This window comes from Lampris incognitus, chromosome 2 (genome assembly GCF_029633865.1).
Source record: "Lampris incognitus isolate fLamInc1 chromosome 2, fLamInc1.hap2, whole genome shotgun sequence".
In the NCBI taxonomy this organism is placed as follows: Eukaryota; Metazoa; Chordata; class Actinopteri; order Lampriformes; family Lampridae; genus Lampris; species Lampris incognitus.
Genome location: NC_079212.1, coordinates 22,045,932 through 22,069,539, shown reverse-complemented (window position 1 = coordinate 22,069,539; position 23,608 = coordinate 22,045,932). Strand labels below are relative to the sequence as shown.

Sequence of the window (23,608 nt, the reverse complement as noted above, 5' to 3'; positions counted from 1 at the left end):
ATTAATTGCATTAATCAATAAAATATCACATTATCTGATTCATAAGCTATTTTTATTATCTGCACTTGTATGTTACTGTTGTTTGGTGAACCACATGTTCAAGAGTTGTGTATTGTGCTTAGTTGCCCGGGGTGGAAAACTGCCAGAGCTACCAGTTCCGCTATGGTCGCCACCCCCTGATGGAGCTCCCTCTCATGATCAACCCCACTGGCTCTGCTCGCTCTGAACCTAAGGTTGCTACACATTGCAAGAGGTAAGACAGAATTACAATAGGATAGATAGTACTTGCAATAACAGCCACCTTTCCCTATGAATTCTTTGACTAGGAGTATTTCAGAGAAATAACTTGACTTCATATCTCCTCTCTCTTCTTTCATGTCCTCAGGCCCCACACCCTAAATAGCACTAGCATGTCCAAAGCTTACCAGAGTACCTTCACTGGGGAGATCAACACACCTTACAGCAAGCAGTTTGTTCACTCAAAGTCCTCCCAGTACCGGCGGCTGAAGACTGAATGGAAGAACAACGTGTACCTGGCTCGGTCACGTATCCAGGGCCTGGGTCTTTACGCCGCCAAGGACCTGGAGAAGCACACCATGGTCATTGAGTACATCGGCACTGTCATCCGTAATGAGGTGGCCAATCGTCGTGAGAAGATTTACGAGGAGCAGGTAAACTGACTCAGTACTTAAAATACACCTTTGCATGGTTACTGTTTTGGTCTGGAAGAAAATGTATGCAATTCGGGCATCTGGGTAGCGTAGCGGTCTATTCCATTGCCTACCAACACAGGGATTGCCAGTTTGAATCCTTGTGTTACCTCTGGTTTGGTGGGGTGTCCCTACATACGCAATTGGACGTGTTTGCGGTTGGGAAGCCGGATGTGGATATGTTTCCCGGTCGCTGCACTAGCGCCTCCTCTGGTCAGTCAAGCCGCCTGTTCAGGGGGGAGGGGGGACTGGGGGGAATCGTGTGATCCTCCCATGTGCTACGTCCCCCTGGCGAAACTCCTCATTGTCAGGTGAAAAGAAGCGGCTGGCAACTCCACATGCATTGGAGGAGGCATGTGATAGCCTGCAGCCCTCTCCGGCTCAGCAGAAGGGGTGGGACAACGAGCGGGGCGGCTCAGAAAATAGGGTAATTCATTGGCCAATTATAACTGGGGAGAAAAGGGGGGGGCACAAAAAAATTATGCATTTCAATAATTCACACATCATAAAGTTTGGCAGTTGCGCAAGAAGTCAGAAAAATAAAAAGTTGGTCTGTCCAGATACTCGTGACAGCAATTTTTTGATAATTGTTGACCCACTGTTTCATAGTTGGTTGTGTGAATAATAGTCTGAGGCTATAGAATGCTGTAGCCTGGTTGTAAGTAATGTCACCCAGCCGCTAACAACATAGATCTGATTGATAGCTTGCCAAAATCAGTCAAGTAATAGATATGGCTAAAAAGTTTAGAATTTTGAATTAAAAAATGTGTATAAACCATGTAAACAGCTGTATTTTGTTCATTCACCACTGTTTCCTGGATCTTTCTCCCCCACATAGAACCGAGGCATCTACATGTTCCGCATCAACAATGAGCAGGTGATCGATGCAACCCTGACAGGTGGCCCAGCTCGGTGAGCGGTACTTGTGCAAATGATCGCCCTTGGTTTCACTGTTGTATCCATCCTGTATGTTTTACCTTTTTTTTAACCTCTTTTTCAGCTATGTCAATCACTCTTGTGCCCCCAATTGTGTCGCTGAGGTTGTTACATTTGATAAAGAAGACAAGATCATTATCATCTCCAGTCGCAGGATCCCCAAGGGAGAAGAGGTCTGGTGCTTTTTAGCATAAACACATTAATTTCTGGTGCCTCCAAATATGTCACTCAAAATGATCAAGATAGTCTTTAATTATCTCAATCTCTTCTTTTCAGCTGACCTATGACTATCAATTTGACTTTGAGGATGATCAGCACAAGATCCCTTGCCATTGTGGAGCCTGGAATTGTCGGAAGTGGATGAACTAAAATGGAGAAGGGGGAGAGAGAGAATTGCCTTCTCACTGGTGCCAGAACACTCCTGCGCCAAAGCCTTTTGAATCCTACTTACCCAGTGCATAAGCTGTTTTGAAAGACGTGGAGGAAGACAGGCCTCCCATCTGTGAAAGACTATTGTGTTCACACCTGTAGCCAAAGGTTTGAAGAGCATTAACCGATGTAAAGCAACCAACCACCTCCGCTAACAGCAGCCTGATGGTGGGACAATCTTTTCTGTTTGGCCTGGTGGATTGATCCTTTCCTCTGCCAAAAGCAACCCTTTCCACCTCTACTGCACCCTCTCAATAAGCTGACAGTGGCTGGAAACAATCCTCAACCTCTACCAAATGATACTGATCCTGCTCTTCTGTCTAATATCAATACTCATAGTACAGAGCTCATCCAGAAGCTTTGAGGAAAAAAAAAAGCCATTAAGTACTAAGAATGAATTAATGCATTTTTATGTTTTAAGTTGGACCTATTTCCTTTCCTACACCCCTCCCTCCCCCCACCTCCCAGGAAAAAGACACTTTCCCATCAAGTCATCAATGAAGACAACATGGATATTGGCTAGCAAGACAATCCTAATGTGGCTCTATGTAGGGCTAAGTATGATTGATGGATAAGATGTAGGTTAATTTTAAGGCGGAGATGCTATTAACCTGTGGCTCCAGAGGCACCGGATATTTCAACTGTGCGGAGTCTAAAGGTGGGTTAGTTGGACCCAGTCTACCTCATTGATTTAGTGGGAAGTGACTGCTTTCTATATATATAAAAAAAACTGTTAACTGCTACTGTGGAAATCGGGGGGAGGGGGGGGGTGTTTTTACAGGCTTAGCCTTCTCGGACAAGCAGGGAAACTAGCAGCAGGTTTGCTCTATCTACTCTATGCTGATGATGATTCACAATAATGAGCCAACATTATTATTAGTCATGAATTATTTATACAGAGGAGATATATGACAGTTTTGATAAGATATTGCATTAAAATCACAATCAGGAGCTTAGCAGGTGTCCTGTATGCCACCAAGATTACCCTCGACTTTCATGTAGCTTTTTTTGTTAGCTATTTTCTTCCTTTTCTATCTATTTATGCGTCTAGAAACCGATTCTTTTAGATGTGTGAAAGCACAAAATAACATCCACTTTTTGAGTTGCTGAAGACATCGTATTGATGATAGTGAAGTCTTCTTGCAGGACTATACACTGATGAGCCAAAACATTATGACCACTCACAAGCGAACCAAATAACATTGATCATCTCCAAACAAGGGCACATGTCAAGGTCTGGGTAGATTAGATGGTAAGTGAACAATCAGTTATCATAGTCAACATGTTGGGTGCAGGAAGACATGAGCAGGAGTAAAGACTTTGACGAGGGCCAAATTGTTTGGGCCAGATGACTGGGTCAGAGCATCTCTGAAACGACAAGGCTTGTGGGATGCTCCTGGTCAGCAGTGAGTATCTACTGACAATGGTCCAAGGAGGAACAAACTACAAACCGGCAACAGGGTGTTGGGCGCCCAAGGCTCATTGATGTGCAAAGGCAACAAAAGCTATCCTGCCTGGTCCAAGCTAACGAGGTGTACTGTGGCACAAGTCACAAAATTTTTTAGTGATGGTTACAGGGGGAGTGTGTCAAAACACACAGTGCATTGCACCCTGCTGTGTATGGGCTGTGTAGCCACAGAACAGACAGAGTGCCCATAATGAACCCTGTCCACTGTCGAAAGTGCCTACAATGGACACATGAGCATCAGAACTGTAACATGGAGCAATGGAAGAAGGTCAACTGGTCCGATGAGTCCCGTTTTCTTTTATTTCATGTGGATGGCCATGTATGTGTGCCATTTACCTGGGGAAGTGATGGCATCAGGATAAACTTTGAGAAGACAAGCCAGTGGAGGGAGTGTGATGCTCTCAGCAATGTTCTGCTGGGAAACCCTGGGTCCGGCCATTCATGTGGATGTCAATTTGACATGTACCATGAACCTAAACATTGTTGCAGACCAGGTACACCCCTTCATGGCAATGGTATTCCATGATGGCAGTGACCTCTTTCAGCAGGATAATGCGCCCTGCCACACTACAGACATTGTTCAGGAATAGTGTGAGGAACATGATGAAGTGTTTAAGGTGTTGTCCTGGCCTTCAAATTCTCCAGATCTCAATCCGATTGAGCGTCTGGGATGTGCTGGACCAACAAGTCCGATCCAGGGCAGCTCCACCTCACAACTTACAGAACTTGAAGGATCTGCTGCTAATGTTTTAGTGCCAGATACCACAGGACACCTTCAGGGGTCTTGCATGCCTCAGCGGGTGGCACTGTTTTGGCAGCACACAGAGGGCCAACAGCATATTAGGCAAGTGGTCATAATGTTTTGGCTCATCAGTGTGGCGTTAAACTACCCAAGTGAAGGAGACGTGCTTTAAGCCCAACTCTAACAACCAGCTGGTGGATGCGTGACTACTACCCCGTTTTAAGCTTTTATTCCCCAACATCACAGCTTTTTCCGCTACCCGACCATGAACCTTGAATCATGCCTCTTCCTTTCTGTGTCATGTTAGTGGACTGTTGTTAAACTTTTACTGTAGTGAGTTTTCCTCTGCCTGAGTGCAGCCTTCAGTGTATCAGCTCCCCTGTAGTGTGCTTTTTCTAGTGGTGGTATCGTCTTAAGGCTGAACCAATGGCAGGGGAAGACTTGTTTTAAATGAAAAAGGGCATTTGTTTTCATTTCTATGTAAGGTGAATGAGAAAATCTTATAAGAAGGGAGCTTTACGAAAACGCCACCTTCCCATTATTACCTGTTTTCCTCTTCCCCCTAACCTGAGACCTCACAGGATTAAAAATGCAAAAGTGTACAAATTGTATATATATATATAAATAAATAAATATATATATACATACACGCACACACACACGCACACACACACATACACACACACACATACATATTAGGGGACAACAAACTCTCTATCCAACCCCTTTTTAATCAATAGTCAATAAATGTAGAGAAATAAAATTGATTAAAAAAATTCAACCACTGGATATCATTTTATCAAAAAGATAAAGCTGTATATATATAAATAAATGTAAAATGGCAAACTAATATCTTTATGTATATGAACCAGAGTGTTTTTGCATTTACCTGTTTTTCTATTAGTGTTTTTTGCTATGAGCTTTCAAAGACAAGTTTGTTAAAAATGAGTTTGTGGAAATGACTGGTCTTCTCCAATCAACTGGGATGAGAAGCCGTGGTAAATACTAAATTGTTTGCGAAAGGATCCATGTGGAAAGTCATGATTATTAGACATGAGAATCACTTATTGCGTAAAGCAGTACAATGGTGCATAGCATTTTTGTATTTATGTAATACTGTTCATGTGTTCATTTTCTTATTATTTATGCTACTGCTCGTTGATTACCAAAACCTCTCCCTTAATTGGTCATAATTTGATTCGTATAATCTTTGAATGGAAAATCTTGAATTCCCTTGGATAGTACTGTTATTAGTGTTTTGCTTTTTTAAATCCTCCCAATAGAAGTGTGAATGTGTTGGTATACCTTGTGAAATGGTTACTTGCCCTTAATGTATGTTATGATGTAATACTCAAAAATTAATCCCAAACTTAACTGATAATGGATTGCACTCTCCTAGTATAATGGAGTATTTCTCTAAAGTGGTAGATATTGATCTGATGATATATATATATATATATATATATATATATATATATATATATATATCTCATGATATGTATTTTGTATATTTCTATTTCAAGGGAAGACCATAACAAGACATTATGCCGCTCACTGGATTTTAGCCTGAATAATTTTTACCTTCTCTTATCTTAATTTAAATTCTCTGCATATCTGATAATTTAATAGTTTGCTCAAACTGAAGTTTTTTTTTTAACATAACCGACTTTTTAAAAAGATGTTGCATCTGTACAGCAGAGATACTTTTAGGGAATATGAATAAATATAATGATCATTTTTATTGTATGTGGCATGTTTTGTATGGATATTATTTTGAACTGTACATATTTTTTGACGACGCCAGAGGTTGCATCTCTTTATAAACAGTTTTCCCCTCCCTTTTCCCATCATCTGATTACTTTGTCTGCTTTCATTTCTTGTAAAGGAAAATAAAATGCATTTTAAATACGTCTTTTTTCTTTTTTGGGGGGGGGCGTGTTTACTATATGCTGGACATGTAAAATTTCTAAATAAGGGAACCTTATGAATATATCCAATAACAAGCTGCAGAAAATTAATCCTTAATTGCCATAAATAACCAAACATGAAAGCCATGGAAATGAGTTTGACTCTAATATAATCTCTCATCATGTGCAGGACCTTGTTATATAACTGGGACCTTCAAAGGAACCATTAACAGGAGGCTTTGAAGTCCAAGAGCCTTCAATCAAGCCACATTTGGAAGGAAAACATTTTGGCTGTAATGTCTCCTGATCTTTGATTAAAAATGGAGTAGAGCTGCCTAATTCATCACTACCTTGTTATATATGAATACAGTGGATATCTTCCTGTACAGATGATAAGCTGCTTGTGAGACCTACCCATAACAGAGGGCCCTCATGACAAAACTGTGCCCATCAAGAGAGTGTGTGTGGGGGGGGGGACAAAAAAGTCACCAATAAGAAAAAAATGGTATTTATTGTATATTATCTATGTACACATTCAAACTAATCCTGAAAAGACTTGCATGACATGATTTTTGAAATATTATTCATGAACAGGACGTTTGATGGTAAAATACCCATGGCAACAAACCAAACATGGACAGGAGTATATGACATTTTGGTTCACCTGACGAGTCTCTTATTGCCCTCCGAGCACCTTCTCTTCTACACTCTGCCTGCACAACTTCTCAACCCATGTTACAGTAGCAGCGACATTTATGGGGTATACACGCCCGACAATCCAAACTAAAAGGACATTAAAAAAAAATTCTCAGTTCATGTAATGTAATTAACCACCCCAGTGGACACTGAGGCCCCAGTGTTTGAGACAGCATGCATAACAAGGTACTACCATGACACATTGATTCTGGTTGTGCAGATCCTGGTTCATCAAGTGTTAGTAAATGTTGTTAACATCAGCCCAAGTTCACGTGAGCAGAACAGTGCAGAGCCCAATTATGACAAAATACCAGAGCAATGCTTTCATCGTCTTGTCTGCAAACACAAACCGATTCGCATTACAAGTGGTCATATAGGTGCCGACCATGGCATAGCAAGACAACGTGTGGTTTCATTGTACAGTGTGTCAGCTGAAGTAGATGACGCGTTACGTTTCACGTCCAGCAATAAGTTGCCCTGATCCAACTGAAATTCAAAATGATAATTGGTCTGTATTTCTGAATTAAGATTAGTGATTAAGAGTTTGGAGGGCAGATAATAGTAAATATTCCAGTGTCGACGATAGAAGATGGCTACCACCCCAGAGGACTTGAAAACTGATTTGGTTCAATGAGTTCTGAAAAGAACTCACCAAAAATTATAAAAAGTCACATAGTGAACTGGGATCAGTAGTACCCCCAAAACTGCAAGTGAAACATAAAATCCAGTGGCTGACAGGCCCGTTTCCTGGCACAGTTAGCAACCATTCAGACAGATTAAACAACAGTTTTCTGAAAAGTACCATTCACACAAAGTTACTGGTCAAACATCAAACTGGTGCTTGAGGCATAAAAGGAAAAATACAAGTTTTATATACAAATCATATGTACCCATCATCAGTAGTGTCTAACATTAAAAGTCAAAAGAAAACACCCATCATGTTGTCTTTACACAAAACGCAAAAAATATATTAAAAAACAAAACTTTTTAATTGACATTTATGCCTGTTATTTGCTCAGTGTGCATGATGTCATTGCTCATCACCTATGAGGTTATGGTAACATCCATATTCCAACCCAGTATCTTACTGAATGAATGCAATGACCCCTGGCCTAACTTCTTAAATATGCACGAAGACTGGGGCTGAATTCATACATTCATTTTCATAAGACCCTCACTCCTCACATCTCATCTCACAGTGTGTTAATTAACGTGGAATAAAACTATCAACAAATAAATTAAAAAAAAGCAAACAAAAACAAAAAAATCATCCCAAACACTATCCCTGCCACATTTCAAATCAACATCAGGACCGGACCACATCCAACATGTGATACCTGCAGGTGTCACACGAGGTGAGGAAGCTACAATTGAGTGCAACTCGTCCCCAACTGTGGGCTGTTTTAAGTGGGGAGAAAAAGCACAATTTGTCTGATTATGCTGAATTAAAAGGAAATCGATAACACGTCATCAAATGAACTACAAAGTTATTCTGGCAGGCAACTGTGTGCCTGGAGTCTGGAAACATTGTAGTAGTCAACACAATTGATGCCTTTTACAAACTACAAAAAATGTCTTGGAAACAGTGCTTCATCCCCCTTTCCTCACACACTCAACACAACAGAGCATGAGGCTGCCCAGGGCATCAGGGGATTAGGTCAACTGTATAGTTCTTTAACTTAATATAAAACCCACAACATATTAACGTAACCCACACATGTCTTCTTGATGCGGTCAGTCGATCACGGGAGGTAAAAAAAAAAAATCACAACGAAAAATCCTGTCAATGTACAATAGTAAGAATTCCTGCCATGGGAAATGAAAGAAAAAGAAAACAAGGAAAAATAGGTTGGATGTTATGATATTAACAGTGGTGGTGCTGTAGTGTTGTGGCCCATGGAGAAGGGATCAGAAGGATGGAGGTGCAGGGGAGGAGACAGGGAGACATAAGGGAGATGGGTGTGGTGTGTGTGTGTGTGTGTTGGCGGTGGGGTGCGGTAGGAAGTGAGTAAGAGAAGGAAAGGTGGTTCTCAGTAGTTTTGGCTAAAAAGGTGAGGTAGGCCTTGTCACAACTTGGAGTGTGGCTTTAAAACTGGCAGGCTTGTTCATTTGCAGTCTTGTTTTTAGTGTCCGTTTCCTATGGGAGTGTGGTCTGGTTGTGCGTCTCCAGCGTGCGTCCCCTGGCTGTCCGGCTTGCTCACATCTTGACATCCTCCTCCACGCTGAGCTGAGACAGAGTCTTCTTGATGCGCAGGGCCGTCAGACGGGCCGCTCCGTTGGCGTACCAGCACTCCCTCATGATCTTCCCCATCACGCGCAATGACTGCAGAGAAGAAGGCAAATAAGTTACGTAAACAGGAGAAAATATAAGGGAGCTGCATTCTTAAAATGAGCCATCCACTATTTTGGGGGGGGAAACCCCCCCCCCCCAAACAAACATGAAGATAACTTAAGGATGAAATTCTGAATCTTTTCTTATAATATTGGGGTTAACTTAAGTCACTGGTTGATTCTACAACAGCCCTTTAACAAGCAGAATACTATTATTTTTTTATACAAAACATTCATTTTTAACATTAAGCATTCAAAGTTTTTAATTATGAATTTGAATGAGGAGTCATTTTTTCTCCAATATGCAAAGAAATACCAGTAAAGTCAAGCTAACTGAGGATACAGCCCCTGCATGTAGCCTAGGTTCTGTCTAGAATATCGACACTGTCAGTATTTCAACAATATATCTGACGGCCTGAACAAAAACAAAAGCTGTACACTACCTCATAGCTCTGCCACCAGTTGGGCACATTAGGCCTCAGTCTCTGGTCACACACCACCTTCCTCATCTCCTCTATGGATGGGTCAGAGGGCACAAGGTCAAAGTAGGGCAGCTGGTACTCCTCGTGGATACCTGTGGCACACAGTGGAAAGCCTGCTCAGTCACTTTATTCCCACTTTGGCTCAGCTCTCATGTTCAATCAGTTAAAGAGTGGCCAAAAAAAATTTACATTTTGGCCATGCGCATATGTTGGCCTTACCTCCAGCATTGCATCGGCGCGCTATCTCCCAGTAAACCAGGCCAAGGGCGTAGATATCTGCACACTTGAAGGAGTCAAAGTGTTTCATGTTGATGGTTTCATCCAGGACCTCTGGCGCCATATACCTGGATGGGGACACAAACAGGTGGAAGATGTTTGTGCTGAATCATTCCCATAGCTGATGATAGGAAAGATCACCTCACCAGCTGAGATTTTTCAAATTGCCGAGTATTCTGCATACATATATGTAAGAGAGAGCTAAGGAGAGCCATACCTCTTGGTACCCACACGCTGGTTGGGTGCTATGTCGATAGTGTCTGTGATAGACTCGTGGCGCACAGCCAGACCCAGGTCAGCGATGGCACACATACCATTCTTCTTCACCAGAATATTTTTAGATTTGAGGTCACGGTGAGCAATGCCAGGCTTACCTGTAGGAATACACATTGATATGCTAACAACATTAACTGAACATTGGGGGAGTGGGCACATACTCACTGAAGAGGAAAAACAGCTGTCCTATGTATTCATTTGTGTACATTTGTGTGCTTGTTATGTGTGAGACTTGACAATCCCAATTAACCCACCCTGAGTGCCCAGGATCTCCATATGCAGGTGTGCCAAGCCACTGGCGGCTGACAGTGCCAGTTTGATCATGCCCTCGATGGTTACAGAGTAGTGGTTTAGGTAATCGAACAGGGAACCGTGCTCATGGTAGTCCGACACCAGCCACAGCTGGGTCCATGTGCCATTGTCTGACAGCATAACAGAGTGAGAGAAGCAGAGGATAAAGAATTAAAACACAGGAATAATGAGATGAGGAGTACTACTAACAAAATCTTTAGTCAAATAATGGTTATCGTCTGTTTAGTAGAATTTTAAATCAAATAAAGGATCTCTTTGACTTTTCACTTGCAGTGCATTTAAACTGTTACTTAGGAATTCTCACTTCTATGATAGTTCCAAGACAAATGTTGTCAGGTTACAATGACTGTAATCCTTGTGCTCATTCTGACTGTTTGCTTGTGAAGTTAGAGAGCTTACTCTACCACTGGTGGTACAAGCCCTTTTAGTGCTGGGGAGCACCCTCACCTTTATTATCTGCTGCAATGAAGCCTAGAATGTTCTCATGGCGCAGCATGATTGTCTGGTAGATCTCAGCCTCCCGGAACCAGGAGCGCTCTTCTCTGGATGAGAAGATCTTTACCGCTACATCACCTCCTCTCCACTTCCCCCGCCACACCTCTCCGAAACGCCCCTTCCCTATAATCTCCTGCAGCACAATGGTCCTTGCCACAGTCCGCTGCACAAACAGAGGCAAACCTGCAGGGGGCAGCAGATACACACAAAACAAACAGTTAAGCGGCTATCGCTCCCAAACAGTTCTAGGTTTGTTCCTTGGCCAATTCCAGGATGTGTTCCTGTAGGTGTATCAGTTTAAGAATGGAAGGGAGGAACGCTGGTTTGAACAGGGAGTCAAAGAGGCTATCTAAGTGAAGAGGGAATGACCATCCCTGAACTGTGGGGGGGGGCTAAGAGTACATATATCACCAGTTGCCATCTTACAATGCTGTGATTGCAAACATTTCCCAATCCTCTGTGAATAGTACACATGGCCATTGTAACTCTAGTTAATGGTCATGGTAGTTTGCATAAGAAACTGATCGTTGTTTTCAGTCATTAGGCCATTGTATTGTTTATAAGGGTGGGGATGAAGAGGTTACTTACAGTGGTGCTTGAAAGTTTGTGAACCCTTTAGAATTTTCTATATTTCTGCACATATATGACCTAAAACATCACCAGATTTTCACACAAGTCCTAGAAGTAGATAAAAAACCCAATTAAACAAATGAGACAAAAATATTATACTTTGTCATTTATTCATTGAGGGAAATGATCCGATATTAAATAGCTGTGAGTGTCAAAAGTATGTGAACCTCTAGGATTAGCTGGTAATTTGAAGGTGAAATTAGAGTCAGGTGTTTTCAATCAATGGGGTGACAATCAGGTGTGAGTGGGTGCCCTGTTTTATTTAAAGAACAGGGATCTATCAAAATCTGATCTTCACAACACATTTTTGTGGAAGTGTAGCAAGATCAAAGGAGATTTCTGAGGACCTCAGAAAAAGCGTTGTTGACGCTCATCAGGCTGGAAAAGGTTACAAAACCATCTCTAAAGAGTTTGGACTCCACCAATCCACAGACAGACAGACTGTGTACAAATGGAGGAAATTCAAGACCATTGTTACCCTCCCCAGGAGTGGTCGACCGTCAAAGATCACTCCAAGAGCAAGGCGTGTAATAGTCGGCCAGGTCACAAAGGAACCCAGGGTAACTTCTAAGCAATTAAAGGCCTCTCTCACATTGGCTAATATTCATGAGTCCACCACCAGGAGAACACTGAACAACAATGGTGTGCATGGCAGGGTTGCAAGGAGAAAGCCACTGCTCTCTAAAAAGAACATTGCTGCCCATTTGCAGTTTGCTAAAGATCACATGCACAAGCCAGAAGGCTACTGGAAAAATGTTTTGTGGACAGATGAGACCAAAATAGAACTTTTTTTGTTTAAATGAGAAGCGTTATGTTTGTGGAAAGGAAAACACTGCATTTCAGCATAAGAACTTTATCCCATCTGTGAAACATGGTGGTGGTAGTATCATGGTTTTGGCCTGTTTTGCTGCATCTGGGCCAGGACGGCTTACAATTTTAATGAGTGCAAACTATCCAGATATTGCAAATAAAGATTTAAATAACTACCATTCTTAAATCACAGGAAGTTGAATCAGTTCATCTAGATGGAACGATGAGTTCTGAATTATACCAGTGAATTCTTAAGGAAAAAGTCAGGACAGCTGTCTGTGAATTGACTCTCGAGAACGTGGGTCATACAGCAAGACAACAACCCTAAGCACACAAGTCGTTCTACCAAAGAATGGTTAAAGACGAATAAAGTTAATGTTTTGGAATGGCCAAGTCAAAGTCCTGACCTTAATCCAATTTAAATGTTGTGGAGGACCTGAAGCGAGCAGTTCGAGGAAACCCACCACATCCCAGAGTTGAAGTTGTTCTGTACGGAAGAATGGGCTAAAATTCCTCCAAGCCGATGTGCAGGACTGATCAACAGTTACCAGAAACGTTGAGTTGCAGTTATTGCTGCACAAGGGGGGGGTGGGGTGTCACACCAGATACTGAAAGCAGAGGTTCACATACTTTTGCCACTCACAGATATGTAATATTGGATCATTTCCCTCAATAAATAATTGACCATGTATAATATTTTTGTCTCATTTGTTTAATTGGGTTCTCTTTATCTACTTTTAGGACTTGTGTGAAAATCTGATGTTGTTTTAGGTCATATTTATGCAGAAATATAGAAAATTCTAAAGGGTTCACAAACTTTCAAGCACCACAATAGATGAATGATGAAACATTTCTCTCAAACACTGTCTCCAGATGAACTGATTCAACTTCCTGTGATTTAAGAATGGTAGTTATTTAAATCTTTATTGGTAATACCTGGATAGTTTGCACTCATTAAAATTGTAATCTACGAGGGACCATGATTTACCTTATTCACATGTGAAATCTATTCAATGTTGGAGCATTTTGGAAAGTTTGGTAAAGAGAAACTGGTTATTTTTTTTTCTCTTTTTGGACCCCCCCCCTTTTCTCCCCAATTGCACCTGGCCAATTGCCCCACTCTTCCGAGCTGTCCTGGCGCTGCTTCACCCCCTCTGCCAATCCGGGGAGGGCTGCAGACTACCACATGCCTCCTTCGATACATGCGCTGTCACCAGCTGCTTCTTTTGACCTGACAGTGAGGCGTTTCACCAGGGGGACGTAGCACATGGAAGGATCACGCTATTTCCCTCAGTCCCCCCCCTCCAAACAGGTGCCCCGACCGACCAGAGGAGGCGCTAGTGCAGCATCCAGGACAGATACCCACATCTGGCTTCCCACCTGCAGACACAGCTAATTGTGTCTGTATGGACGCCCGACCAAGCTGGGGGTAACACGGGGATTCGAAGCGGTGATCCCCGTGTTAGTAGGCAACAGAATAGACCGCTACACTACCCGGATGCCCTGGTTATTTTAATTCAAAGTAAATTTTAGTTAATACAATTTTCTTTAAAACAATTAAAAAAAAATCTAAATCCACACAAAATGTGTTTATCAGCTCTTCATGTTACACTTGGTCACAGTGTTGTGTACTGACCAGAACCTGATCCAGAGGTGGACATGTCATAGATGAGGTCCTGCAAGGTCTTGTCCTTGGCCGGGTAGAGGTGGTCACAGGACGGGTCCTCCACCTCCAGCCTCTGCCTGTGGCTATAGGCCCTCTGGTGATATTGGAACAGAAACACGCCTGCCATCAACAGCACACACAGAAAGAAGACGGGCCCCGCAATCACAGCCACCAGCTCCACTGGTCCCCAGGATCCCCCTTCCTTTGTTGGGGCTAGGAGAGGGCGACAAGAGAGGTGGGGAGAACGGCAGGGAAGGAGACAAAGAAATAGAGAGAAAAACAAGGTGACTTTTAAATTCAATAGACTGAAACCTTCCCACACCAAGCGTCGCTCCTTTTTTACATACAAGTGGTTTTGGAGAGAGGAAAATATTTGGAGGGAAACTCACCTGGGACCTTGAGGTCGACACTGTTGCAGTAATCGATGTAGCAGCAGTGTGTGTTGAGCAGGCCCTCGGCACTCTGGCAGTAGAAGGGCTGCCCAGGAGGGACCAGGTTGTCCCGGTTGATGCAGATTCGCATGTGTTCCTCCTTCCCCTGGATGTAGTATGTGGAGGCCATGCACGCACCGTCTGTCTCACACTCATAGCCCGTCTTCTCACAGTTGGTGCAGTTACACCGTAGAGCTGAGAGAGAGAGAGAGAGAAAGAGAGAGAGAGAGAAAGAGAGAGAGAAAATGGAGCTTAATCACAGTGCAGAGGTCAAATTAAAAAATGGGTTAAATCAGGAAATGTCAGTGATCACGACATCAAGATTTCACAGGCAGCGTAACTCATGAAAACAGTGATACATGAGCAGTTATTTAGATTACAAAAACTTACATGAGGCTCATGCTATTTTAATATAATATATTCAAATATATGATGTGTAGAAGTATGAACTCCTGCATGAAGTCAATTTCACCCCTTCGAGGGAGTTTTTAAGTTTTGTCCAGTAGGGGGCAGGCTAACCACACAATCCCAGCCCTCTAGATACACGCTGGTCCTGTTCAGTGGCAGGCGACCCTGGCGTGCAGACATAGAGCCTGTAGTTTAACGGCAGCCAGACGGCCCTGAAATCAGATCCTTCACTGCAGATGAACCCAAACACACAGGGTGGAGATGGACCTGCCCGTTGGGACAAAGTGAAACCCAACAAGGGGAGATGGGCCCTGCCAAATCCCCAATGCGGCACTTTGTTCCTCTCTCCTCCTCTGTTCCTCTCAGACTGACTGAGCAGGCTGCCACTGGTTAGGCTAATGAGACAAGGACTTTTATTAAAATGTGCAGGGCACCTATGCACTGGGGCCTATTAAAACTGACACAATGGAACTCCCGCTGCCCGCCCCAGGTGATAAACTAGGGTGGTCTGTCCACACAACTCAAATGAGGTTGGAGAGAGTATGCACCAATCTGCCTCTGTCGAAATGGAAACCAGAGCAGGTTGAGCAACTCTGCTGGGTACAGCGCTGCAAACTGATTAGATTTGGAATGAAATGTGATTTTTTTTTTTTTAGTCATAGTGCATATGCTTCTCATTTAGAGTTAAGTCAGCATGGAAGACCTCTTACTGGGCTCTCCTCTCACAAGTAAAAAGCACAGAACAGGGTCTGAGTGGGTTTGGTCTGTTGTTTGCTGTGGGACTGGTTGAGCTCAGATGAACCCCAGTCAGCAGTAAACGAAAAACTGTCTGACTGACAACAAGGCCGTGAGTGAGGCATGACAAGCTAGGGGCTGATCCTCTGCCAGAACAATGGGGGACCGCTCCAAACAAATCACACTGGACTTAGTGAAGACAAGAGCAGTGAGCAAACAGCAACTCATTCAAACACCAAAGGAGACAGGCAGCAAAGGTTTTCCCATCCTTGTCCTCCTTAAAAAAAAAAAAAAAAAGTATCAATATTGTTCAACGTCAGACAATATTCAGCCCAGAGAAGAAAAAACGGTTTAAGAATGGGACAGTTCTACTAATCTTCTGTGGCTTTTTGTGGGTCTCTGACAGGATACGCACATTCCTCACTGGATTTCAAACCCATCTCCTCCAGACCTATTCTGCCATTCCATCTAAAGAACGGATGAACTGAGCTTCCTCTTCGGCACCGTCTAAGTGAAAAGTCCATTAACACGATGGCTGAAACAGCAAATAAGCCATCTGTATGCAGCACCCAAGTGTCCAAAACCACAAACCTTGGTGTCATAGAAGAGGTTCCCACATACTTGGGAGTGTGTGACTTGTTTGGGTGCGTCTTTTTGTGAAGTATGTACTTGATGATGTGCCCATACTTGTCCATTGAGACATAACCGGGGATGTTAGTGGAGTGAGTCCACCCATGTTTTCATGGTATTTCCACAATTTGTGTGTGTATGTGTGCGCGTGTGCGTGCCTCCCTCAGTCTCCTGATGGCAAGTGGGAAAGTGGCAGGAACTCTATGGAGCGTGTCCAAGTTGACTACAGTTCGCATGCAGATGGAATTTCCTGCAGATTACAGTGAGGTGCAGGCCTGGCCCGATAAAGGGAGAGAAAAACAAGCCCTATGCCACATCCCGCTAATCTGCAGCCTAATGGAGCAAACGGTTTCAGTCAATAAGGTAGACGATACGGAAGGGCTACAAGGCAAGCCCACTCCTGGTGCTCCCTGTCCATCTAATATAGGGATTCATATAGAGTCCATCCTACACCTCCAATGCTTTGTCTCTTTTTGAAGATAAAACATCTCCCTTTCATTTGAAGACTGCCAACGTCTCTTTATTTGTTCGCCTTGAAGCACAATAAAATGAACCAATCTCCTGCGAATGAGTCCAGACAGGAGCTATCTTGATCAATTCATATCAAAAGACAGAGTGAATATTTCCAAGAGCTAGAGTGTTTCCAGAGAGCAAATTCTCTGCTTCAACACTCCCAACAACTTGAGCCTGATAATTGGCACGTAGACTAAATGGATAATGCTTATCTTTTTTTTTCGTTCCATCAAAATTAAACTACAAGCTTAGCCTCAGACTGACACATAGACGGTACTTATATAAACATAATTTAACAACAGATTAGAACTTTGTTAGAAACAAAGTCAGAACCATTTTGTGCATCCATCACCCCAGAGCAATAAGTGAATGTGTGTGGCAGATGGTGCACAGGCAAACAGACAGAAGCTCAAGAAGGGAAACCAAATGTGGCTGGAAAGACCTCGTTGAGTGTGCTGTATGGTTTGTGGTCTACCAAGAGTTTGGTTGTGGAAAGACTTCCCTTTCATAATGGCCTTCACTCAGTGACTCAATCTGCAGTCCACATCCATGCGCACAAGCAGCAGCGCCATTTCCAAGAAAACGGCACGATCTTACACTAAGGGCTTGAGAAAAAAACCAACAAGTAAAACCAAAATGATGTCCATGTGAGCTGTGGTACTGACAAATCACACAATCAAATAATGTGCAAATAAGAGATCCTAACCCAATAGCATTTACCCAAATACCATGATGTTTGCACAGTGCTCCGTGCATCATCCTGGATTTAACATCCCTGGTAAAAGCTTTACAAAGCTAGACTTGCGGGAGTAATATCTAGCCTAAATACACATGGTTTTTAAGTGAACTCTACTCTTGTATCCACATAATTGGTGGCCTTACAGTGGGCCTTTGTGTAGAGATTAGGGCGACATGAGGAGGGATTGGACTGGCCCTGTCTGAACAAAGAGCAGAGTGGAGCGGGGGAGAGGAGAGGAGGACCACATGGAGCAGAGAGGGGGGAGGGGCGACACTCTGGGGACGGGGCAACAGTAACCACCCCAGTTTTGGGGCTGCTTAGGGCCAGACAGACGAGAGGTGGGGGGCTTGCAATGGGCGGGACAATGAGGGTGGGGGCATAGAGGGTAGTGAGGGGGGCTTACAGAGGCCCCCCAGCTGCGAGAGGGGTCTGCCCAAATGACCAGCTGCGACTGTCATTAAAACCCAGTCTAGACTTTGACTTAGGGGGGAAAAAAAAGGACAAGGGAAGGGGAAAAGGAGAGAATACATTGCAAAGTATAGCGTTCGTTGTTTGAGCAGCTCTTGTGAAGTTCCTGTCATTCCGTTCATGTCAAGACAGGAAATGGCAGACATAGTGAGGAAGGGATTAATAAAAAATAAAAAAAAAACTTTGCTGTAACCAGCTCTTCCCTACTTTTGGATCAAACTAAAGAAGCCATGGGAGGTTCTAAAACCACAGAACCGGCTTAACACAAACAGTCTTCACATTCTGCCTTTGATGACTGTGTTGCATATGTGTGTATACTTGTTAGTCAGAACCACTCGCACGGAGCAGCGCTGTCATAGCAGAGGTGAACCTTCCTGTGCGATAAGATGATGAAGTCAGTGGAAAATATCTTAGGACCACTTGGTAGGGGATATGTGTGTGTGTGTGTGTGTGTGTGTGCGTGCGTGCGCGCGCGCGCGTGCTGGGGGCACAGTGGGTTTCCGGGGGCTTGGGAGCATGGACAGAGACATAGTCAGTGCATGCATGTGTACCGGGAGCAGAGCACCATTACCAAAATGCACTGGCTGAAATTAGATCCATACAGATACCAGACTGAGAGCTGATCAAGACAAGCAGACGCCACCAGACAGCATGAGTGCAATACACACATGCGCGTGCGCACATATACGCATGCACACATGCCACGATTCTGCCCTAATCAATGCTGGGGAAGGAGGAAAGTCATTACCTTTGTCTGCATCTCAGGGTCAGATTCCTGATCTGATTCTAAAGTAAAACCACTGGGGCCGGGCTGCTCCGGCTATCTGTATCAACCACCAGCCTCTAGGCTACATCACATCCTGTCTGCACCGCTGCCCTACATGAATTCAAAGGCACATTGGTCAAACCATAGGCTCATAATGGAAAATGTTCAAGCCAGTATATCCTGCTTTGAAAATGACCCCAGCGTGTGGCAGTATCATAAGCCATGGCATCTCCCATGTGACTATAGCTCCAAGCCTAGTAAACCTATCCTTTGCGAGTATTAGCAGCCCAGAAAGGAGATTTACAGCCTCCTCTGTTTTCTGCCATTTTACAACTGTTGCCGCATTTCACTTTGGCTGATGTGCAGAACTAGAACATGAACACGGTGACAAAGGGTTCTTAGGGTGCTGCCATCTTAAGCGTATGCTTCTAAATATACACTTTAAAAAGGAGTGTGTTTGCAACAAATTTTCATCAAAGGAATAGGCACTTTTAATTATTTCCATAGGCCATTGCTCTGCAAAATAACTGTAATAAAAAAAAAATCAACCCCCCCCCTCACAGTCTTGAGTGTGTATGAGGTTACTCTGTGTGAGAATCAACATGGTGTGTAACACAACTTAATACTGTACCCCCCTCATAGATAGCCTACCTGCCAACTGCAAGACCCTCCAATCTGGGATCACAGCGTTCAATCAACGCACATCATTGTTGGGAAGTACTGGAAACTAGAAACAACTACGCTGCACACCTTCAAGAAGAGAATTAGGAAGCTGAGCAAGTCTAATCTACATTCCATCTGCGCTCACCCCCCTCAATTAAAAAAAAGAAAAAAAGAATCCAACACCTCTACAAAGAGACGTGCGAAATGGAGGACAGGTATCAGGTTGAGCCCTATAGACATGAATTCACATAGCCACCAGAATCGTCTGGGGTGTACTGTGACAATAACAGCCCTCCCCTAATTACATTTAACCCTTGTATGGTGTTCACTTTTTGGGCCCTTTGTTAGTGTTTACTGGGTTAAAAGTGACCCACAACATTATTATTAGGATTTTAAATTATGGCAGAATTGGGATTTGCTAGTTTTGCCGAGTACGTTTTAATATGCCAGGAATTTATCTTGATGGGTCACTCAAACTGGACTCTTACATATGACACGAGACCACGCAAATTACACATGGTCTCACATTTGGCTTGTCATTTATCATATGCCTGAAATCAATTGATCGATCGATCGCTCAATCGATCGATCGCTCAATCTATCAATGAATCAAACAACATACCACTTACTTAACCAGGTGATGCGTTTTACCCTGTTTGGCCAAGAAAATAAAAGTAAATATAAAAACAAATCTATGTCTTGGGACAAGCCAACATTCCCCCCTCCCCCACTTTCAGGACCCTACCAAACCAGCAGTTTGGTGGGTGGAGGAATCCCTTGTGGTCCAACGGCAGTTAATGGTGGAGCCAGGTCAGCCAGAGGCTACACTGTCTGCTACAGCAATTAGGGCCCCATGTCTCCGGGCCAACGGAGGTCATTAACCATGTTGGTCATTACAAGGGGAAAGCTAAACTCAAGACCACTGCAGACCTGACCTGACCCAGGCTGGCCATGTGCCACAAGGCAGAAACTGTTGGTAAACACTAGAACACTACTATGAAGCAGTGATTTCCGCCACACAGAAACCTAACATTTTCACATCGAAAAGACCCATGTGGTTGATGGCTGACTGTTTGATTTAATCAAAATTGAACCACATGGCTCGAGTAGTTCTCGGCCAACTTTGTAGGGTACAACTCAAAAACTGCGGCACGGTTGAAAATGAATTTTCTTTTCTCAAGCTTACACCAACTGAGTGAGTGTACAAACATTACTACCCTTCTCCCACAGTTCACTTCTCTTTTTTTATACAGACACACACCCAGGAGATGATGTAAACGCACTCACACACCTTTAAAGGTTAAGGTTACTTTATTGTCTCCCATGGGAGAAAACTGTCTTGGATTAAGGGAACTGCTACATCCACCACAGATTACAATAAAAACACATTAAATAGGGACCTTTGAACCCAATAAGTTTTAAACTCTCGTCATACATTCATTCCCCTTGGCTCTGATCTGAATGGCAGGCATACACATGTTCCAATCTGACTAAGTTGTGTTTCCTCCATCTTAATTCCCTCACATCAAATGTGACATGAAACAGCACTTGTAGCCAAGTCTAACACTTAACAGTTTCCATTTTACAAGTTGGGAAGTAGGGACATTTTCTCTAGTTCTAATCACCATCACTTTGATTACACAGAGGAACACTCAGGAATGACAAACTCGCTGGAGTGATGGTAGTATTTTGAACAGCTTCAAAAAAAAGAGAAAAGAAACAAGAGCTCATTCAACTCAAGGGCTTCCTTTGACATATCTGATACACTAATGTCCCCTTCACTATCCCAGGGTGGCAGAGGGCAGGAGTTGGACCACAGATAACAAAGTACAGATTAAATTCTGATAATGCATCCAGGTCTTTTATGTATGAGTGAGAGAAAAGAGAGGGACGCGCCCTGCCCCACGGCAGTCAATGTAGTTCAGTGTCAATATCACACTGCTACTTTTGTTATAAACTCCCAGGCACCTGACTAAGTGATGTAAACACCGAAGCCCGTAGCACAAATAAATGCAAGTCTTGATCTTGACAACAATGTGTGACAAAACCACAAACACCTGTGAGTAAATTGCAGTCCCTCATGGTCATACACTCATCAATGGCCCGGAATCAACACTAACCTGACAACTTTCAGGTTTGTCTGGTTTCAGCCCTGTCGTGCTATATTCCATTATGTGGTGTGACACCGTGGCTCCAGACAGACTCATGGGCCCCTTGCATGGCAGCCCCAGCCAGCTGGACAAAACCATCATAACCCGCTGTCTGCTCATGCCATGTAACCTCCCCCACGCTGCCTCACACACTTTGCTGTTATGTTGGAGTAACCCAGTTAAACAAACAAACAGCTTACTCAGGTTACATTGAAGCACACGAACACTATTTTCCCACCATTCCTTATAGGATGAATTGACAAACCTTGGTGTACCCTGCTCTTATCAAAACTTAGCAGGGGAGGGCCATTTCTCTTCAGTTCTTGGAAGGAGGATGACTCACGGGTTCGGAACACAACACACATACTAATGAATGCCAGTGATCTCTAAATAGTTACTTTAGAGGACAAGGTTAACTTTTGGATTTTCAAAATTGTCTTATTTTTGCTGAATGGCAAGTTGCAGCAAGGCAAGACACCTTCCAAATGTGAGGATCACAGGGAGAGCGAAAGAACTGGAGGCCGGCCAAACCCAAGCTGTGTCGCAATGTAAGTATGAAAGTGGGTTTAGCTTCTGTAGAGAGCACCCAAATCAGTAGACAGGCGGAAGAAACAAAAAGCCACGTAGGTTTATGGCACCATATGCCAATTTGCAGATGGAGGGATTCATGCAGTTGAGTTGGGAATCAGCTGAGCGGGACAGACATGAGGGATTGCGGTTGTGGCTGTCCCATAACCTAGCGACTGAAAAGACCCCACTCGCCACATTTCCATCACAATGAACCCAGACTTCAACTCTGACTTCTGTCTGGGCTGGCTGAATGCACGGCTGTTGTCGCCCTATGCCAGCATTCACTATCTGCTGGAGACCACTAAACAGTCTTTTCACTCCTTACAAATGGACACCAATGGAGGGGCTCACAACGTCCACTGTTTACAGGCAAAAATAATCTATGCACTCGCTGAGGCCTTCAATGACTGGTTTCTCTATGACTGGTTTCTTAACGTGAGCTCCAGCACTGGCGGTTTCTGAGAATATTTTGACTACAACTGAATATGCTATTTACCGACCTTCAATTTCAATGTGGTGCCAAACAAATCCACTAGCCACATGAGATTGTTTTGTAAATATCTGCTTTAGCACGGCCGCCCGGAGAGATAACTTCAACATCAACAGACAAGGCGCGTGGGGTTCACAGATTAATGTCCCTCAGTTGAAAGTACAATAGGCCGGTCACATTGTATATGTACATTATAAACATTGGTCCAATATTATAGCTTGCATATTTATTAGTGAGCTGTAGTCTTCAAGTTTATAGTGGTAGCTAGCTAACGTTAGCTAATAAACAACTCAGCTCGCGCCTCGAAAAAACAAGCATCCCCAACGTGTTGTTGTTGTTTTTGTTGTGGTTTGATTACTTGACGTCGGCCGCCGCTAAATAATAATAATAATAATAATAATAATAATATAACAAGACAATACAATTATCGCGATCAAAGGCCGTCGAATCTCTCCGACTTGTGATTTATGCAAACGGTATCAGATTAAGGTTAACGCTAGCTAGATAAGGTTAGCCCAGTCCCAGATACACGCACAGCGCCATGATGTTGAACGACAACAGGCGATGCCTTGTCCAGGAAAACCACCGTACAAAAATACATCGAGACAAAAAGCCGGAGCGGTACAAAAGATCACTCTTACCATAACTAACGGCTACTGACCCCAACAGAGTCAGTAACGTAAGGACGGTGTGTTTTAGAGCCATTTCTTCGGGATTCCCATCTCTCCACATAAAATGTGTTCAAAGTGTTATCAGCACGGCCCGACCTGAGACACAACCACAAATTGTGGCTCAGTCCAACCACACGCCAGCCAGCCAGTCGAGTGACGTCATTAAAGGGGTGTGCGTACATTTTAAAGGGGAGGGTTTACCATATGT

The 23,608-nt window shown here is 43.4% G+C and overlaps 2 protein-coding genes across 2 annotated transcripts in view; one reads left to right on the top strand and one right to left on the bottom strand.

Annotated features, from left to right (window-relative positions):
* kmt2d (lysine (K)-specific methyltransferase 2D) overlaps positions 1-2,572 on the top strand; it is an 82,443-nt gene extending 79,871 nt beyond the window's left edge. Inside the window, exons 51-55 of the mRNA XM_056298993.1 lie at positions 123-253; positions 386-671; positions 1,549-1,622; positions 1,711-1,819; positions 1,923-2,572. Of these exons, the coding sequence (XP_056154968.1) occupies positions 123-253; positions 386-671; positions 1,549-1,622; positions 1,711-1,819; positions 1,923-2,015 (693 nt within the window). The 3' untranslated portion in view covers positions 2,016-2,572. The remainder of the gene's footprint in view (positions 1-122; positions 254-385; positions 672-1,548; positions 1,623-1,710; positions 1,820-1,922) is intronic.
* A 4,129-nt stretch (positions 2,573-6,701) lies between these two features.
* Positions 6,702-23,501, bottom strand: acvr1ba (activin A receptor type 1Ba). Its single transcript, XM_056302245.1, has 9 exons — positions 23,371-23,501; positions 14,556-14,792; positions 14,137-14,379; positions 11,013-11,243; positions 10,508-10,675; positions 10,195-10,351; positions 9,921-10,045; positions 9,663-9,793; positions 6,702-9,211 (listed from the first exon to the last, which is right to left on the bottom strand). Exons 1-9 carry the CDS (start codon positions 23,459-23,461, stop codon positions 9,086-9,088), a joined length of 1,509 nt encoding a protein of 502 aa, XP_056158220.1. The 5' UTR covers positions 23,462-23,501; the 3' UTR covers positions 6,702-9,085.
* Positions 23,502-23,608: the final 107 nt, after the last annotated feature.